Source organism: Chrysemys picta, chromosome 2 (assembly GCF_011386835.1).
Source record: "Chrysemys picta bellii isolate R12L10 chromosome 2, ASM1138683v2, whole genome shotgun sequence".
Lineage (NCBI taxonomy): Eukaryota > Metazoa > Chordata > Testudines > Emydidae > Chrysemys > Chrysemys picta.
This window is the reverse complement of record NC_088792.1, coordinates 281,466,653-281,485,047: the sequence shown is the minus strand read 5'-3', so window position 1 is coordinate 281,485,047 and position 18,395 is coordinate 281,466,653. Positions and strand designations below refer to the sequence as shown.

The 18,395-nt window shown below is 44.1% G+C and overlaps 1 protein-coding gene across 3 annotated transcripts in view; it reads right to left on the bottom strand.

Annotated features, from left to right (window-relative positions):
• The window catches only part of DENND3 (DENN domain containing 3), an 86,191-nt gene that overhangs the window by 3,826 nt on the left and 63,970 nt on the right, over positions 1-18,395 (bottom strand). For all 3 annotated transcript variants that reach the window (XM_005291054.5, XM_008165128.4, XM_065586274.1), the window contains 7 exons: positions 13,919-14,048; positions 13,487-13,594; positions 6,759-6,898; positions 2,639-2,799; positions 1,677-1,810; positions 328-446; positions 61-198 (listed from right to left, as the gene is read on the bottom strand). In XM_005291054.5, the coding sequence (XP_005291111.3) occupies positions 61-198; positions 328-446; positions 1,677-1,810; positions 2,639-2,799; positions 6,759-6,898; positions 13,487-13,594; positions 13,919-14,048 (930 nt within the window). The remainder of the gene's footprint in view (positions 1-60; positions 199-327; positions 447-1,676; positions 1,811-2,638; positions 2,800-6,758; positions 6,899-13,486; positions 13,595-13,918; positions 14,049-18,395) is intronic.

The window sequence follows — 18,395 nt, the reverse complement described above, 5'->3', positions numbered from 1 at the left end:
GCATTACACCTAGGAAATGGGCAACAAATAAAAATATTAAATTAACAGAATGTATTCTACCTGATTTTTTACTTTTATCATACAGGTAATCTCAGAACAGTCTTGAAGATGAATCTTTTGAGGCGTTCTGGAGAGATCTGTTGCATTCCAAATAGACAGGTCACTACTTCCTGAACATGACGTCCATACTTGGTCCCCCTAAAGCACAGAAAGAATCTGACCAATCTTACCAGTGTACTCACACACATAGCCTAAGAAATAATTGTACAGCACTGTTTATAAAGCAGAGACTTCCTACAAGACAAATTACCAGCCTAAATTTAATACCTCAGGAAACAGCTGGAAACAGCGAAAATACGAACAAACATCCTTCGGATTCTCTTCAATTTTCATTTCTTGCCGAGGAGACCCATTAGTTGTCGCTACGAGTATACCACTTCCAGTACCTTCAATAGTAAAAATATGAGGTTAATAGTCGAAGTACTGACGTTTTATTTCCCAACAAAACCGTGGAAAGTTAGGCAGGAGTAAATGTGTACATGCAGAACTATGGGGTCACCAGTAGTATCTTTCCTAAAACCCACAGAGAAAACTATACATGGTATTCTCTATTCACAATTGACTTCTCACAGTGTACATTCTTATATCTATTCTGCAATTACAAGCATGCCTGTTGGTACTCTAGGTGCTAACAAAAGAGGAAAAGAGAACGTGCTTAAATTTTCATATACTATTTGGTTCTCAGCGTGCATAAGTATTTGCTGCTATAGATCTAGGACAGAGATTTTCTGTACTACAGAAGTTGTAGGGTGGATTTCTGGCCCCAATGAAAATAATGGGAGTGTTACTACTGACCGCACATCGGGCCAGGATTTTACCCATAGTCTTTAGTAACTTTTTCGTCACTCGATGTGCATACTTGATATACAGTGGATCCTAGGTCTCTGGTAGCATTGAGCATTAAAGCAATGTTGGGTGGATAAGCCTTAGGTTTCTTGAACCAACCTGTACTTGGAAAAGATGCCTTATTGATGACCTTTTATTCTGGCACTGAAACCTTAGCATATCCTATTCAGCTCCTACACATAGGATGGCAGAACACTTGGAAGTAGTTAAAGGTTACAGCTGAGACTATCAAGTTGGACCTGTGCCATAACAGGTGGCTCAAACACAGATCCACAACTTCCGATACTATTACCTCTAGACCCCATAGACTTAAAAGAACTTCTCTTTTAAGAGTTCCCATGCCAATTTACAGGCATCTTTGGGTGAGACCAGACAAAGCCTGATGCTTCTAGATGTCACATCCTGCAGTGAATGCAACATCCCTGTTCAATCAGATGATACATGGCCATCCAAAGGCAGCTCACATCCTCCCATGCAGTAACCCAGCAATTTTGTCCTATGTGGTTCTGCTTGCTATCACAAGAGAATATCTGTAAGACCCTGACCAGGCAAAATGTTTAATTTAAAGCACAACAACAATCCAAACAAACTCAATAGGCTTACTCTATGCTATTTAAACAGCCTGAATGGAGATGGCTGGATGAAGAGAACTGGTTAATCATACAAAAATAAAAAGTGGCATGAAATTGTACTGTTCTTTACATTAAAGTGACATAACATGCAAAAACTTATTTAAAAAAATTCCAATATCTGAGGCATGAAGAACTTACAGCACCAAAGACGGTTGTCATGGAGTTTGACAGAAAAAAGATCTTTGCAGGGCAGTTGAACTCTACGGTTTACTTTCAAAGTGCTAATGTTCCAAGCAATCACTGTCCCATCTAAACTGCATGAATATGCTTCGCTGTTGACGTAAAAAAGCAAAATGAAAAATAGCATGTTGTTATAGATCTCCCACCACAACAAACGTTAATGCCAAGTCAAAGCCGAGATCTTTACTTCCAAGAGTAGTAGAAATATTAGATTAAAATACATCAATGAGCCACAACGGAGTGTGCATTAAAGTCTATAGGACAGTAACACAGGAGTAGTTCCCAAGCGCCAGGGCAGCACGCTGGAAGGGAATCACAGCAGGTGGCAGGAAGAGGGTGGCTTTGGCAGCAGAAGTGAGGTTTGGCATGTGCACTTCTGCACTGTTAATTTTAAAAAGAATCATACGATGTATTTGAACTTATTTTTCTTGTTCCGTTCACTTTTGTACAAAGAAAAATAAACCCAGAACTGGGTTGTAAAAGTATGATAATCTATTGTGTGGACAAAGCAAAAATGGAATGTTCTTTAAGAGGCTTCGGTGTGCAATTTATCATTGGTTGCCTGCAACTCCCCTTTGGTCTCATCTCTGTCTCAGGAAAGCAGAACTATTTTGGAAATAAGGTGTCATTGTGAAACTGATCACATCAGCTACATTGGGCTGCCTATATAGAAGGTTAAACATAGTATCTTGTAGTTGACTGTTTTATATGGACCCTTACATATAATTGCATGATTTCTCTTAAGGTTAAATTTAGTCTAGATGTTGATTAGCGATTAAAGGAAATAAAACACATTATCTTGTTTAAAATTCTCTCTAATATTACACATTTGTCCAGCTTCAGAAGCTCTCGTACCAAGAATGCCTCCCACGTTCGCTGGTATGTATATTTAAAAAATGGAACTTTGTAATCAAATTTACCTGGATACACTGTTCCTGTTCTCTACAATGATGTCCATAACATGAGAGCGGTGGTCATTTAGTTGCTTATTGCAAGACATACTATGGGTGTTGATTATGTAAATAATGGCATCTTGAGAACCGATCCATACTTGGCTCTGCTCTACCATTACCATACAAGTCTAGAAGGAAAAAAAGTGCAAGATTTCTTTTAAAAGTTCAGTACAGAAGGTTATCACTCTTGAAAGAAGTACACAAACATGTTATACCAGTGGTTCTCAACCTTTCCAGACTACTGTACCCCCTTCAAGAGTCTGATTTGTCTTGCATATCCCCAAATTTCACCTCACTTAAAAACTACTTGCTTACAAAATCAGACATAAAAATACAGAAGTGTCACAGCACACTATTACTGAAAAATTGCTGACTGTCATTTTTACCATAATTATAAAATAAATGACTTGGAATATAAATATTGTACTTACATTTCAGTCTATAGTATATAGAACAATATAAACAATCCATTGTCTGTAGGAAATTTTAGTTTGTACTGACTTTGCTAGTGCTTTTTATGTAGCCTGTTGTAAAACTAGGCAAATAACTAGATGAGTTGATGTACCCCTGGAAGACCTCTGTGTATCCCCAGAGGTACACGTACCCCTGGTTGTGAGCCACCGTATTATACAAAGAGTTTTTCTAGTGGCTAAAGTCAGAGCAAGAATCAAGATTCCTCAGTTCTTTCTTGGCTCTGTCACTACAAGGCTGTATGACTGAAGAGAAGTGATGTCATCGCTATGGCTCAGTTTATCCTTCAAAGAAGTAGGCTTAATAATACTTACTGATACCTATCTCAAAGGAGTGGTTTGGGGCTTAAAATATAATGTAAAACTCTATGAGATCTTCAGATGAAAAACACTACAGAAGCTCAAAGTATTACACATTTCTTTCCTACATAACAGAGACACTCTTCCATTTGTAGAAAATGTATTTCTCTCTTCAATTAGAAGAAGTGAAACATTCATTTAATTTTTGAACTAGAAATAGCAGCAGCAGTATTTTAAACACAGGATGTTCTGAAATAATGTACTTCTTATTTCCCACATTAATACCCACTCCATCTCTCAAAAGATCTCAGCCATTCACAACCTCTTAATAACTTGCTCCCTCCAGCTCCTGGATCCCTTCATCAGACACTGCCTCTGCAGCTGTCCTTTCTGAGGGAGGCCTCTCCTCTTTTCACACACACCATCCTTGGTCAGACTGCGGTGTGTTTCTCCTCTCCCATTCTTGCAGGTTTCGGCCCCTTCCACCTCCCCATTCCCAGGCTTTCCTTTCTTTTGAACAGCAATGCATCTGCACCTTCTCTGCCCGCTTCACGCTGCTGTCATTTACCATTCACCCAACTCCTCGCATCATCCTTCCTTTCGATTCAGTTTCCTGACGCTCTCTCTTCCTCTCCTTGCTACCTCCCACTCATCCTTGGTGATGTCAAATTCCATGCTGATGACTCACATGACCTCTTAGCTGTACCTCACCTCTTCCTTTGATCGGCAGTTCTGAATCAACTCTCCCAGTCACAAGGGCTCTTCGCTTGACTTGGTCTTCATCAAGCAATGCACTCTCTAGTCTCTCTATTGAGGAGTTCCCCCTCTCAGACCATCGCCTGGCTTCTTTCCACATCGCCCATCAGCTCCCCAGGCAGCCTTTCTGTGTCTTGCAGCCCGTCAGCATTGATGACTTCTTGTCTGCTCTCAGCCCTCTCTTACTTTAGTTCCAGTGATAGTTGTTGACTCCCTCCAAGCTTCATTCTCCTCCAGTTTCAACTCTTTTGCCCTCTCCCATCTCCCACCCTGCCAACACCCCAGCCCTGGCTTCTCCTCAACATCTGCTTCCTCTGCTCCTGGTCTTGCACTGCGGAGCGTCTCTGATGGAAATCCCATGACCTGGCTGCCTTCCTCAACTCTATATTTGTTCTCTTCTCCTTCACTTCTCCCATCTTCCTAGTTCAGTGGTTTTCAACCTTTTTTCATTTGAAGACCCCTACAAATCTTGAATAGAGGCACAGACCCCTTTGGAAATCTTAGGCATAGTTTGCGGACCTCCAGGGGTCTGCAGACGATGGGTTGAAAACCATTGTTACAGTTAAACAGCTCTACTTCTACAACTTAACTGAGTACCATGCCTGCAAGCTCAGCTGTCTTTTTGCCATGTTTGACTCACTCCTCAAACCCACTCCACCTCTTGCCTCCACTTCTCTCTCCACCTACTCTCTTCCCATCCCTTACTCTTCTCCTTAACCTTGCGTTAGCCTCTGGCTCTTTCCCCTCACAATACAAGCAATGATCTAGTCTCTATTATTTTAAAAAGCCCACTGTATCTCCCTTCTTCCTTTCATCTGTAAGATTGCTGAATGCACTGTTTATAATCTGGAGTTCCTCTCCTCCAATTCCATCCTAGACCCTCTCCAATCAGGGTTCTGCCCTTTGCACACCACTGAACCTGCTTGCCAAAGTCTCTAATAATCTTTTCCAAGACAAAGCTCAGAACTAGAATGCCATCCTCAGGTTTCAGAGTAGCAGCCGTGTTAGTCTGTATCCGCAAAAAGAACAGGAGTACTTGTGGCACTTTAGAGACTAACAAATTTATTAGCGCATAAGCTTTCATGGGCTACAGCCCACTTCTTCGGATGCATATCATATGCATCCGAAGAAGTGGGCTGTAGCCCATGAAAGCTTATGCGCTAATAAGTTTGTTAGTCTCTAAAATGCCATCCTCATCCTCCTTGGCCTGTCAGCCACCTTTGACACAATCAACCATGCTCCTCCTCTTGAAATCTTGTCCTTCCTTGGCTTCCATGACACTCTCCTCACCTCTCAACACGCTCCTTCAGCGTGTCCTTCTAATGATTCTCATCACCCCCTCCCCCTTTCTGTCCTTGGTCCTCTTCTCTTCTCCCTCTGTACCTTATCTCGCGGTAACCTCATCCAGAAACTCAAATTCAACTACTGACTTTATGCTGATGATTTACACATCTACCTCTTTACCCCAGACCTGTCTCCTTCTTTCCAATCTAAAATCTTGACCCGTCTCGCTGACATCTCCTCATGGATGTCTAGCCAACAGCTCAAGATCAACATGACTCAAAACAGAGCTCCTAATCTTCTCCTCCCCACCCCTTTCTCAATCACTGCGAACACCCCCTCCCCTCCCTTTCCTTCCGCCAACCTGCCTGTCACACAGGCTCGTAGCCAGGGTGTCTTCTTCAACTCTGACTTCTCTCTAGGTCCTCATGCCCAGGCTATGTCTAAATCCTGACGTCTCCTTCTGCAATAACATCTCTAAGACACAGCCTTTCCTAACCATGCACACAGCTAAAACGCTCATCCAGGCTCTCAATATCTCACATCTATATTACTTCAACTTCCTTCTCTCTGGACTTGACCATGCAGTCTTGCTCCACTCAGACCCATTCAGAATGCTGCTGTGAAGATCATTCTCCTAGCTTGTCGCTTTGACCATGTTCTCTCTCTTACTGCTCCCTCCACTGGCTCCCTCTTCTCTATCACCTCATACATAAGCTGTTTGTCTTCTCTTTCAAGGCCCTTCCCAGCCTATCCCTACCCATCACCTCTCATTCACTATCATAGATTCAGAGTATCAGGGTTGGAAGGGACCTCAGGAGGTTAATTCCCACTTCCAATCAGCCCACAATACCAGCCTCCATTGCCCACTTTTTAAATATCCAAACAAACATATTTGTGCTTTTGCTCGTGCTGCCCCTCACTTGAGAGAAGCTCCCTGTAAACCTCCACAAAGCTACCTCATTATCCACCTTCAAACCCCTCCTTAAAAGTCTCCTTTGCCATAATGCCTTTACTGGTAGGCTGCTGGTGTACTGAGACTACTGCCTATCACGCTGACCAATACTGTCCCATTGTTTCCTTGTACTCCCCCCATCTGTCTGTATCTATCTGTTGTAGCTTGTTTTATACTTTGATTGTAAGCTCTTTGGGGCAGGGACCATCTTTTTGCTCTGTATTTGTACAATGTCTGGCACAGTAGGGTCCCTGATACATGATCAGGGCTCCTAAGCACTATGGTAATATAAATAATTAACAACAACAAGGCTAGTCTCACTCACCAGTTTAGAGCTGCCCACTTTAAAACAGTGTTGCTGAATAGTCCAGGTAGATGCATCAAACACAATCACCTTGCCCTCACCTAAAGCACACCATAACTTTGGACGGGCATCTTCAATTCTATCTCCTGCATCGAGGTGCCCTATTATTGGGGGGGAAAGAAAAATAAACAGCACTCTTAGCTACATTTGGAGACGTTATTAAGCAGTATATCTTCCTGGTGGAACATGATATCAGCGCTCCAGAACCTACATTAGGTAGCTACCGAGTTGCAACCACTTCATATCATGCTGATTATAATCATCCCACTGTACCTTGTGCTCCTCCATGTCTGTTTATTGAATCCATCTGTTGTTTTGCAGCTCAGACTTGTAAGATCTTCAGAGCATGAATCATCTTTTTGCTGTATATTTGTAACATGCCTAGCATGCTAGAGCCCTGATCCCCAACTGGGGCATCTGGGTGCTACTGCAGTATATTTAACAGATAACACACTGGCTGGCTATTGGGTTTTGGGTAAAATGTAAGGTGTTATGTTTTGACCTACAAACCTCTAAAAGGACTGGGAGCCACCGACTTGCAAGAATGCTTCTTTCCTTGCACTGGACTGCCACATCTGCAGGCAAAAGCAGCTCCAGCTGGAACCCCCTCAGTATAAAACAGAGGGTGCCCTTAACTTCGGAACTTATTCTCCCTTCTGGTTTCAAACAGCCTGAGTTTGCTGACTCTCAGGACATGCTGCAAGGCCCATGAACCAGACTTTAGGGGCTGTGCGCTTCACAGAGGCTAGGATTCGTGGGAAAGGTGGAATATAACCTGGATATGAATTCATCTTTGATTGAGTTGTTTTCTGGGTTTCGTTCATCAAGCATGAGAAGAAAGTGCTGATTTAGTCTTTTAGGAGGACTGTATTTTTAAATGTATGGCTATTGTGTGTAGAGGTGGGGGGATAGGTACTTTTTTATTATACGCAGAGCTGGTTGCACCACCTATTATTAAGGTTACTTGACCCTTCCTATTACAAAACACTCTCTCAGTTGCTCATAACTTTGCCAAACTGTTTGGGCTGAAATTTGCCGTGCTGGGTGCCTGCCTCAGGCTGAATGTTTCTGAAAAAAATTCAGCCAAAATGGTACAGCCATTTCCAAGAATGAGGTTAAGGAAAAATCTGTTTTATCCATGCTTAAAAATTCTGGTGACCTTTTCTTTGAAAAGCTCTACTCCCTCCATGCTTTGGAGCAGTAAGTTGAAATTTGGCAAGAGGTGGCCTTTCAGTCTAGGATGTGCCTTTTGCTTCCCATGAGAATTCATCCAAATTTGGCCAAGTTATAAAATATGCTCAGTAAGACTTAAAATGTTAGCAGTTAAATTCCATGACTATGCTGTCCTGACTGGGCAGGTCCTGTCCGGGGCTGAGCAGGACTCTTCCTGCAATTACAGCTGTGAACAGCTGCAGGCAGTGTTGGGTCTGAGCACCAGAACTAAGAAAAGACGACAGTCTCTCCTGCGTTCCCACTGACCCCTCTGCTGGGCTCAATAAGCCTAGAGGAAGAAGATGCCTGATCTGAATACAGAAAGGACAAGAGGCAGACCTGTAGGGAGAGGTAAACTGGGATTGGGAGTGGAGGAGGACAATGGGAGTAGGGTGGGGTGCCCAAGACTGGAACTATGAACCAGAGGATGGAGAGAAAGGCTGAGGCTATGTGACTAAGAGTGTCTGGATAGTAATGCAAACCAAAGTGCTGCGATGTAACTCCCTGTGTGGATGCAAACTAAAAGGTTCCTAGTTCGTGTTAACATATTCCTGTTTGAAGAGGATAACTAGGAAACTTTGAGTTCACACCCATATGACCCACACAGGAGTTACAGCACAGCACTTTGGTTTGCCCTGCTAGTCACACTGTGGGGAAGGGCAAACAAGCCCTGAGATTGGATGAGGAGCTGGGGGAGTTTGGGACTGGCTGTGCAAAGAGACTAGGAGAGCGAGCCAGAGGGGAGGTGGGTGTGGGATAGTGAGATTGGATTAGGACACCAGGGAGGGGGGCCACTGGGGGCCACAGTGGGGAAGAGAGAGACAAATTGGAAGAGGAGCTGGGAAGAGGGAACTGGGACTGGGGCAAGGAGGAGACTGGGGCGGTCTACATGAGAAGAATGGGACTGGGACAAGGTGCCAGGGGAGGGGAGAGGAGTGGGACAATTTGGAGGAGACATGGCAGAAGGGTTCATACTTCAGAAGAGTCTGGGCCCTCAAACACACTTCCCTGCTCCAGAGACAGGATTGGAACCCAAGATTCCTGAGTCTTACCATGCCTCTGCTGTCAGCCAATATTTGTGAAATCCACTGGCAAAATGTTGCTCATCCCCCTCTAGTGCTGGTCCATATGGAGAATGACAACTTACTACTGTTATCAGTTACTCTATTAGCTCAAGTGGCAGAAATTTGGGTGGGGAAACTAAAGGTCCCAACCCTTCTGATGACCAACGTAGGTGTCAATATGATGCCATATGATGGGATTTCGGGTTTTTTCAGTTTGCTTTTTTTTAAAAAAGCAAGAAATTGTATATAAAAAACTACATTAAAATGTTATTAAGGTTACAACATTAAGCACTCAACAGTTAGTACACGCCAGAATTAAGGCTGCCAGTTGCTGTCCCACTTGTACATAATGATACAGTCTTTAATTATAAGATCAGATACTATTTTTCCCCCCACAAGACTCTGGCCTCCTTCAATGCACAAACAGACCTGTTCTGGGGATGAATAAGGCTTATATAGCGGTCTGTAGAACTTCTGTTGCATTTGTTGCAGAAGTTGGAAGGTGTGTAGTGAACAAGGCAGGGGATTGCAGGAAGAGAATGAATGGCCTCATGTCTCAGGCAGTTGAATAGTGCACTGGCGTATGGGTTTCTATCCCTGACTCACCACAGGGTTGTGTGCGATGCTAGTCAAGTCATTTAAACCAAACTTTTCATTGGTGATCACGAACTGTGTGTTACTCATTTTCTGTAGGCCTGACTTGAGACACTGGGATCTGATGGGATATTAATTGGTGTCCACTACATTCCACCAACTCATACCATATGTATACATCTGTCTATAATGCATAGGGGAAAAATCTGCATGATCATGGGGGACTTTGATTTGAGTGACATATACTGGAGGTCTCATGCTGCCAGTACTAAAATATCATGGGAATTTCTACATATTATAGGTGACCATTTCCTAACTCAAAGTGTGCCAACACAGAGGAATTCGATATTAGACTCATCATGGCAGATAAAGAGGAACTAAATACAGAACTAAAAAAAATCAATGGTAGTGTAGGTATATGATCATGACTTGATCGCATTTATAATGTGCAAACAGAATAAAATCCAGACCAATAATATATATATTTGGTGCTTTAATAGGACCAATTTCACAAAACTGAAAACATTTATGAGCCAAATCAGCTGAGAGAAAGAATTTATATCAGAAAAAAGCATGAATGATATTGTGACAAATGGCCGACGCTAATGTGGTGGGTCCCACGCTTTTTCTTAGTGTGGTGGGTCAGAGTGCCAACCATTGCCCCTATTCTTGGGCGTTGTGGGCTCCGCTCGTGCCCCGGTGTTGGAGGGAGAGGAGCGGGGAAGGGAAGGGACTCCAGTCCACCTCCTACTCTGGGTCCCAGCCCCTTCAGCTTTGCAGGCTGCTTACCCTCTTTCTCCTTGGGTAGCGTTTCCCTCGGTCCTCTGTGCCGGTACCCTTCCCCTGGTACTGTGGTCTTCTGGTTAACAGCAGTACTCCTCCAACTCTAGTCAACTCTCCTTCCCCTCCTCCCTGTCTGACTGAAGCAGGGGGGGGTTATTAGATCTCTGGCGGGGCCTTAATTGGCCCCAGGTGCGCCAATTAACCTATAGTAACCTTTCCCCAGTCCACAGGGAATAAGGCCTTAATCATCCTGGGGCTTATATACCTCCCATCTACCACTCTCCTGCCATCTACAACACCAGGGAGAGGATGTTGGCGGGGGAAGGGGGAGCTGCTACTGTGGGGCCGGTTTTCGTTCTTTCATCCATTCACGTATCCGGGCACAGTTCCTTTGCGCGGCGTCCGCTGGCTCCTTGGACGCTTTTGAGGAGCAGTGGGCGCTGTCCGAGATTCTCTGCTCGGTGTCCCCTTCCGGTTCCCTAGTTATGGCCCTTTGACCCCCACACCCATCCGTTTTTTTCCTTCGTTGTCCCATGACTTTAGTTGAGGTCTGGGCTCAGTAGCTCCTCTGCAGGCTGGGGGAGGGGCCTTTAGCTGTGGGCAGGCTTCTGCCCGCCCACTTCCCAGTACCCAATAGAACCACTCTCCTGCCATCTACAACACTAGGGAAAGGATGCTGGCTGAAGGGGTTCTTTGAGACAGTGGGGCCTATTTCCAGTCCTCCCTCCATTCACGCATCTGGGCGGAGTTCCTCTGGGTGGCATCCGCTGGCTCCCTTAACACCTTTGAGGAGCAGTGGGCGCTGTTCGGGGTTCTCTGCTCAGTGTCCCCTTCAGGTTCCCTTCGTTTGATCCTTTGACAACACCTGCCCCTGTTACATTTTTGGTTGTCCCTCGTAATTATTTGAGTTCCTGGACCTTGTGGATCCTCCCCGAAGGCCGAGAGAAGAGTCCTTTAGCAACGGGCGGGCGCACCCAGAACCCAAGAGAACCACTTCCCTGCTGCTCTCTGGCCCTTCTGTCTCACAATATATGGAAATCGTTTAAGAACACTTTACTAGATACCCAAAAAGCCACAGTCCCACAATTGAGGAAGAAGATCTTCCTGGTTTAAAACAAGAAAAAGAAGAAGAAAAAAAACACCTGGCTTTGAGGAGAAGTGAAACCCTCTATTAAAAAATTCTCTCTCTCAGGAGGATGTTAAGTTAGACATTTCTAAATCTGCAGGTCCAGAGTTTTAAAAAGAGCTATCTGAGAAGCTTGCTAAACCGTTAACATTGATTTTAAATGTCTTGGAACACTGGGGAAATTCCAGAAACCTGGAAAAAAGCAAATGTTGTGGGTAATATAAATAACGCCAATCAACCTGGGTTTACGGAAAATAGATCCTGTCAAATTAACTTGATATCTTTTTTTTTTTAAATAAGATTACAGTTTGGTTGATACAAATAATAGTGGTGATGTACTAGATTTAGATTTCTGTAGGGCATTTTACTTCGTTCTGCATGACAGTTTGATTAAAAAACCAAAACGACATCGTTAACATGGCACACATTAAATGGATTAAAAACTGGTTAACTGATAGGTTTTAAAATGTAATTGTAAATGGGGAATCGTTATTGACTAGGTGGGTTCCTAATGGGGTCCTGCAGGGATCAGTTCTTGGCCCTACACTATTTAACATTTTTGTCAATGACCTGGAACAAACATAAAATCATCACTAATAAAAGTTTGCAGATGACAAAAACTGGGGGAAGTGAGGAATAAGGAAGAGGACACGACACGGCTAGAGAGTGATCTGGATTGCTTGATAACATAGGCGCAAACAAACAATATGCATTTTAACATGGCCAAATGTAAATATACACATCTAGGAATGAAGAATGTAGGTCATATTTACAGGAAGGGAAACTCTATCCTGGGAAGCAGTGACTCTGAAAAAATATAGGTGAATTAACTGAACATGAGCTCCCAGAGCAATGCTGTGGCCAAAAGGGCTAATGCAATCCTTTGATGCATAAACAGGGGAATCTCAAGTAGGAGCAGAGAGTTTATTTTACCTCTATTTGGCACTGGCATGACTATTGCTGGAATACTGTGTCCATTTCTGATGTTCACAAGTCAAGAAGGATGTTGATAAATTGGAGAAGGTTCAAAGAATAGCCATGAGAATGGATTAGACAGAGGATTACAAAACGTGCCTTATGACAGACTCAAGCTCAATCTATTTAGTTTAGAAAAGGTTAAGGGGTGACTTGATTACAGTCTATAAGTGTCTACCTGGGGATAAAATACTTAATAATGGGCTCTTCTATCTAGCAGAGACAGGTATAACATGCTCCAATGACTGGAAGTTGAAGTTATACTAATAGTTAATACTCTGAAAAATCAGTTTATAGGTGTCTCAAATTAGGCACCCAAAATTAGTGGATACTTTTATCCTCAATATCTCCGTCAGTTCACCATCTGTAAAATGGGGATAATAATACCCTCTCATCTTATGTTATGAAAGTAAAATCATTAATATCTGTGAAGCATTTAGATTGTATAGTGATGAGCATCGTAGAAAAACCCAATGAGGAAATTAATAATTCTGTCTTCAGAGCAGGTTTTAAGTAGTGCAGTAAATAAGTTTATACATTGAACAAAGAGGATAAAACAAAAAATTGAATAGCTCTAATTAAGTGAGCACCATCCACCATCCTGTGCATTCAGTCAGATAGGAATGCTATGGAAAAAGTAGTATGTGATCATGTAATTAAAGACTATATCATATGCATATCCACAACGGGGGTAAATTAAGGTTTCACAGGCAACCTTAATTTTGGCATGTCCTAACTTTTGAGTACTTGATCTTCCAACCTTAATAATATTCTTTTAACATGTTTTTTTGTGTGCAATATTTTATATACACAAAACACGCCATAACAGCAGCAACATCAGGCTACTTCCTCCACAAATTATAGCAGCAGGTGATTTTAAGCTTTGCATCTAATTTAAAGTGGATGAATTTCAAGAATAAACTATATCACGGTACCTGGTGTATAGAGCAAGACGTCTACTGCTTGTGGAAAAGTCTCGCCAATTGAGGGATTAATCTTGTGCTTTAGTGTTTCTGATGTAGTTTTTGGGACCATCATGGGCACTGAAACACAAAGATATTGTACAATTTACAAAACTGTAAAAATTTAAACCTCAAATTATATAAAACTCATGAATTTTAGAATAAACCTGTACCGTTTATTCAGATTATGAGATTAAAGTGTTAACATTTTTTATTTAAATTTAAAACAATGCCTTGTGAGAAAATACTCTATAAATGACGTGAAAGAACGCATCTGGGCCAACAACTTGCATAGTATATAAAATTTCAGCTTCTTAGACACAACCCTTTGAACTCAGGATTTAGAAAAAGTTGAAGCAGACTTAATTATAATGGCAAGTGCACCCTGAAGCATATATAACTGACCTTCATTTTTCATCTTGTCAAAGTAAGATAGTTTGGAAGCAGCATAAATGGTTTTGGAGGAATGCAGTGCACCAACTACAGCATCCATCAGGAGGACATTGGTCAGGGCTTGTTGAATATATTGAGGATCCTAAAAATGAAAAACCTGATTTTAGCTCATCTAGTAATCATTTTTCTTACACAGTCCCATTTTCTATACTCACAACAGGGCTTTCTCAATATTATTAGAAGCACCCCTACGCCTATAGCAGCATCTGCTGTCTAAGCCACATCAGTTCTAGCAAACTACTGCCCAGTGTCAACCATTCTGTTCCTGAGCAAGCTCATAGAGAAGCTACCCAAAAGGCCAAATTCAAACTCATTGAATTGCAGCTGTTGTTCTATACCTGACCCAATCTGGATTCAGGTGAGGACATGGATCTAAAACTGTTTTAGTGGCACTGATGGATGGTCACCTGCTATCAGTGGAGAGAGGACAGACATCCACTCTTATCCTTTGGGCGCTCCCCTGCAGCTTTCAACACCGTTGACCGTAAGATTCTGCTGTCTCACCCGAGAGAGGTGGCAGGGGTCCAAGGTAATGTGCTAAAATGGTTTGAAAATCCTTCCTGGAGGGATGGACCCAAGAGTAGTGACAGGAGAGTGCTCCACCATAAGCCAACTCATTTGTGGAGTCCCACAAGGATCAATTCTCTCTCCAGTCCTATTCAACATCTCCATGCAGCCACTAGGTGAACTGGTCAGCTGACATGGACTCAAGTGGCAACAATATGCAGATGACACACAGCTCCATTAATCCTTCACCAGATATGACCATACCACTATCCTCATGATAGGCCAGTACTTGGGCAAGATCAGCTCATGGATCAAGAACAGCTGGCTGAAGCTGTACCCAAGCAAGACAGAGGTGATGCTGGTGGATAGAAGAAAGCATTTTGAAGAGTTAGCAGCCATTGTACAGTCTCATTTGGTTGAAGGTACATACCTGCAATTGGTCTGTTTACACCATAATTTAGGAGTACTCTTGGATTCCTCACTGAGTCCAAGCTCTCACATGCCAGCATCTGAAAGTAACATTTTCTACCATCTCCATTTGATTAAGACCCCCCATCCTGGCGAACAATGACCATGCTTCAGTTTTTCACAGCTTAGTCATCTCCCAGCTGGAGAACCACAAGCAAAGCAATATACCTGGTCTTGAAGCCTTTAGAGCTTAGAAAACTAACTGGTACAGAACGCTGCAACACATCTCTTCAGCAACACTGACTACCACAAGCTCATCACACCCATCCTCAGTTCCCTACACTGGTATCCCACAGAATAAGTTCAAGGCACTCAGTGCTTCAGTGGCCTGAGCCAGGAGAGCTAAAAGAGTGACTATAGCTCCAAGACAGAATCCGTGGTCAACAACTTCGTTCCTCTGGCACAATGTAATGTTCTACAAACGTGTCTGAACGAGCAGAGCTTTCTCAGGGGCTGGCCCAAGATCGTGGAATGAACTTGCACAAACCTTCCGTAACAAACAAACACACACACGTTGTGTGTGCGCGCGCGCATGCATACAGGACAGATGTTTATGTGGCTTTAGGCACCATTGGAAAGTGCTCGTATACTACAGTAATGAGGGCAGTATAGGAACCTATATAAACTTGAATAAACCCATCCCAGAAGAACAATTGCAGAGCTGCACAGACACTGATTTCCACTGTTAAAATTAGATAAAAACAACTTTGAAATCTAACCTAACCTTACCAGATACTAAATTGTATTGTAATGTAGATTGTGCCATGTGTAACATACTTTACCTGAGCTGATAATAGCTAGAGCCAGCAGTGCATTAAAGAATCTTATGAAAGACACATTTTCTGCATCTCTCTCTCTCGTTTTCAATAAAGGAAAATCTGCAGCCAGTCCATATCTAGTACAAGAGCCTGACCTGCTAGTAGCAGCCCTTCAACCTACCATGTACAAGAGGTACATGACGCCCCATCACGTATTTTTAGGCAGGAATTGGACCAGCGTCCAAGGCCTGGTCTACACTAGGAGGTTATGTCGAATTTAGCAGCTTTAAATCTAATTAACCCTGCACCCGTCCACACAACGAAGCTATTTAGTTCGACATAGAGGTCTCTTTAAATCGATTTCTCTACTCCTTCCCGACGAGGGGAGTAGCGCTAAATTCGACATGGCCATGTCGAATTAGGGTAGGTGTGGATGGAATTCGACGCTAATAGCTCCGGGAGCTATCCCACAGTGCACCACTCTGTTGACGCTCTGGACAGTAGTCCGAGCTCAGATGCTCTGACCAGCCACACAGGAAAAGCCCCGGGAAAATTTGAATTCCTTTTCCTGTCTGGGCAGTTTGAATCTCATTTCCTGTTTGGACATTGTGGCGAGCTCAGCAGCACTGGCAACGATGCAGAGCTCTCCAGCAGAGGTGACCATGCAATCGCAGAATAGAAAGAGGGCCCCAGCATGGACTGATCGGGAAGTCTTGGATCTGATCGCTGTATGGGGCGATGAGCCCATGCTTTTGGAGCTGCAATCGAAAAAACGGAATGCGAAGATCTACGAGAAGATCTCCAAAGCCATGACAGAGAGAGGATATAGCCGGGATGCAACGCAGTGCCGCGTGAAAATCAAGGAGCTGAGACAAGGCTACCAGAAGACCAAAGCGGCAAACGGACACTCCGGATCCCAGCCCCAGACATGCCATTTCTATGAGGCACTGCATTCCATTCTAGGTGCGGCCGCCACCACTACCCCGCCACTGACCATGGACTCTGACGATGGGGTATTGTCGACGGCCGCTTCCTCGGAGATGTTCGCGGACGGGGAAGATGAGGAAGGAGATGAGGAGGACGAGGCATTCGACAGCGCATACAACGCTGATTTCCCCGACAGCCAGGATCTCTTCATCACCCTCACGAAGATCCCTTACCAACCCTCCCAAGGCGTTAACCCTGACCCTGAATCAGGGGAAGGATCAGTCAGTAAGTGTTTTAAACATGTAAACATTTATTTTGATCAGAACAGGAATGGAATATTAACAATGGGTTTTGCATGATTACTTTGCCCTAGGCGCTCTACTTTTTAGTCCTTGCCAGTGCAGCTACTGGAAAATTCTCTCAACATGTCCGGGGATAGAGCAGAAATCCTCCTGGGACATCTCCAGGAAGCTCTCCTGGAGGTATTGTGAAAGCCTTTGCATTAGGTTCCTGGGGAGAGCAGCCTTATTGCGTCCTCCGTGGTATGAAACTTTACCGCGCCAGGCTAGCAGCAAGTACTCCGGGATCAGTGCCTCGCATAGCATGGCCGCGTACGGCCCTGGTTTTTGCTAGCATTCATGCAGCATGCGGTCTTTCTCTGGGTCCGAAATCCTCATCAGAGTGATATCACTCATGTTGACCTGGTTTAAATTAGGGGAATGTTAGTATTGGGACTGATTGCCTGTTCCTTTACATAACTGTAATCGGCAGTTTAAGCCACACGGTGGAGGCGAGACAGGGGCAGCATACAGTGATCTTTCCCGGGGACAGCCGCGAGGGGGGTGGGACAGGGACAGAGTTCATGCTGGCCGGATTGCCAGCAGCAGGAACTGGCCAACGCTAGGGGCATTGCTTTGAACGTGAAAGGAGGGCATGGCTATAAATTAAACTTTCAGCAGCCAAAAGTCTACGGCTTACCATGTCTGCCTGCTAACCGAATTCCGCTGCCCTGCCCCTCTTGTGTGATCTGTACTCCAAGACCCCAGGCACTGAATGGGAAGGCCGAAAATTTGACCTTGTCCTGAGTGCGCATGTGATAGGTGCTGTGCATGGTCTTGTTCACAGAGAAAGACTATGTTCATTGTTCACAAAAATGTATCTTTGTGAGGAATTCACCCCTTTTTCCCATCCCACAGCTGCAAGTGTCTCCCGACCTACCCCGGCATCCCCCTCCCAGAGGCTGGCGCAGATTATGCGCCCAAAGAGAAGGACACAGGACGAGATGTTCTCTGAACTTATGGGCTGCTCCCGAGCCGAGGCGGCACAGCAGACCCAGTGGAGGGAGAACATGTCGCTATACCAGCGATCACACAGCGAACGGGAGGACAGGTAGCGGCAGGAAGACCAGCAGGCGACAAACGCCTTGGACTAATGAGGGAGCAAACGGACATGCTCCGGCGCCTTGTAGATGTTCTGCAGGGCCGGAGGCAGGAGGACAGAGCCCCGCTGCAGTCTATCTCTAATCGCCCTCCCCTGCCACAAAGTCCCATCCCCGCCTCACCCAAAGTCCCAAGAAGGAGGGGCGGCAGGGGCCGTGAAAACAGTCACTCCACCCCTGCAGACTGCTCAAGTATCAGATGACTCTCATTCTCAAAGTTTTGAAAAGTCCTTTCCTTCACTCCAAAAGCATCTTACCCAAGCCCCCGTCCCAGTTTCATCCCCTAACTGTGTAGTTGTTAATAAAAAATACGTTTCTGTTAATTACTGTT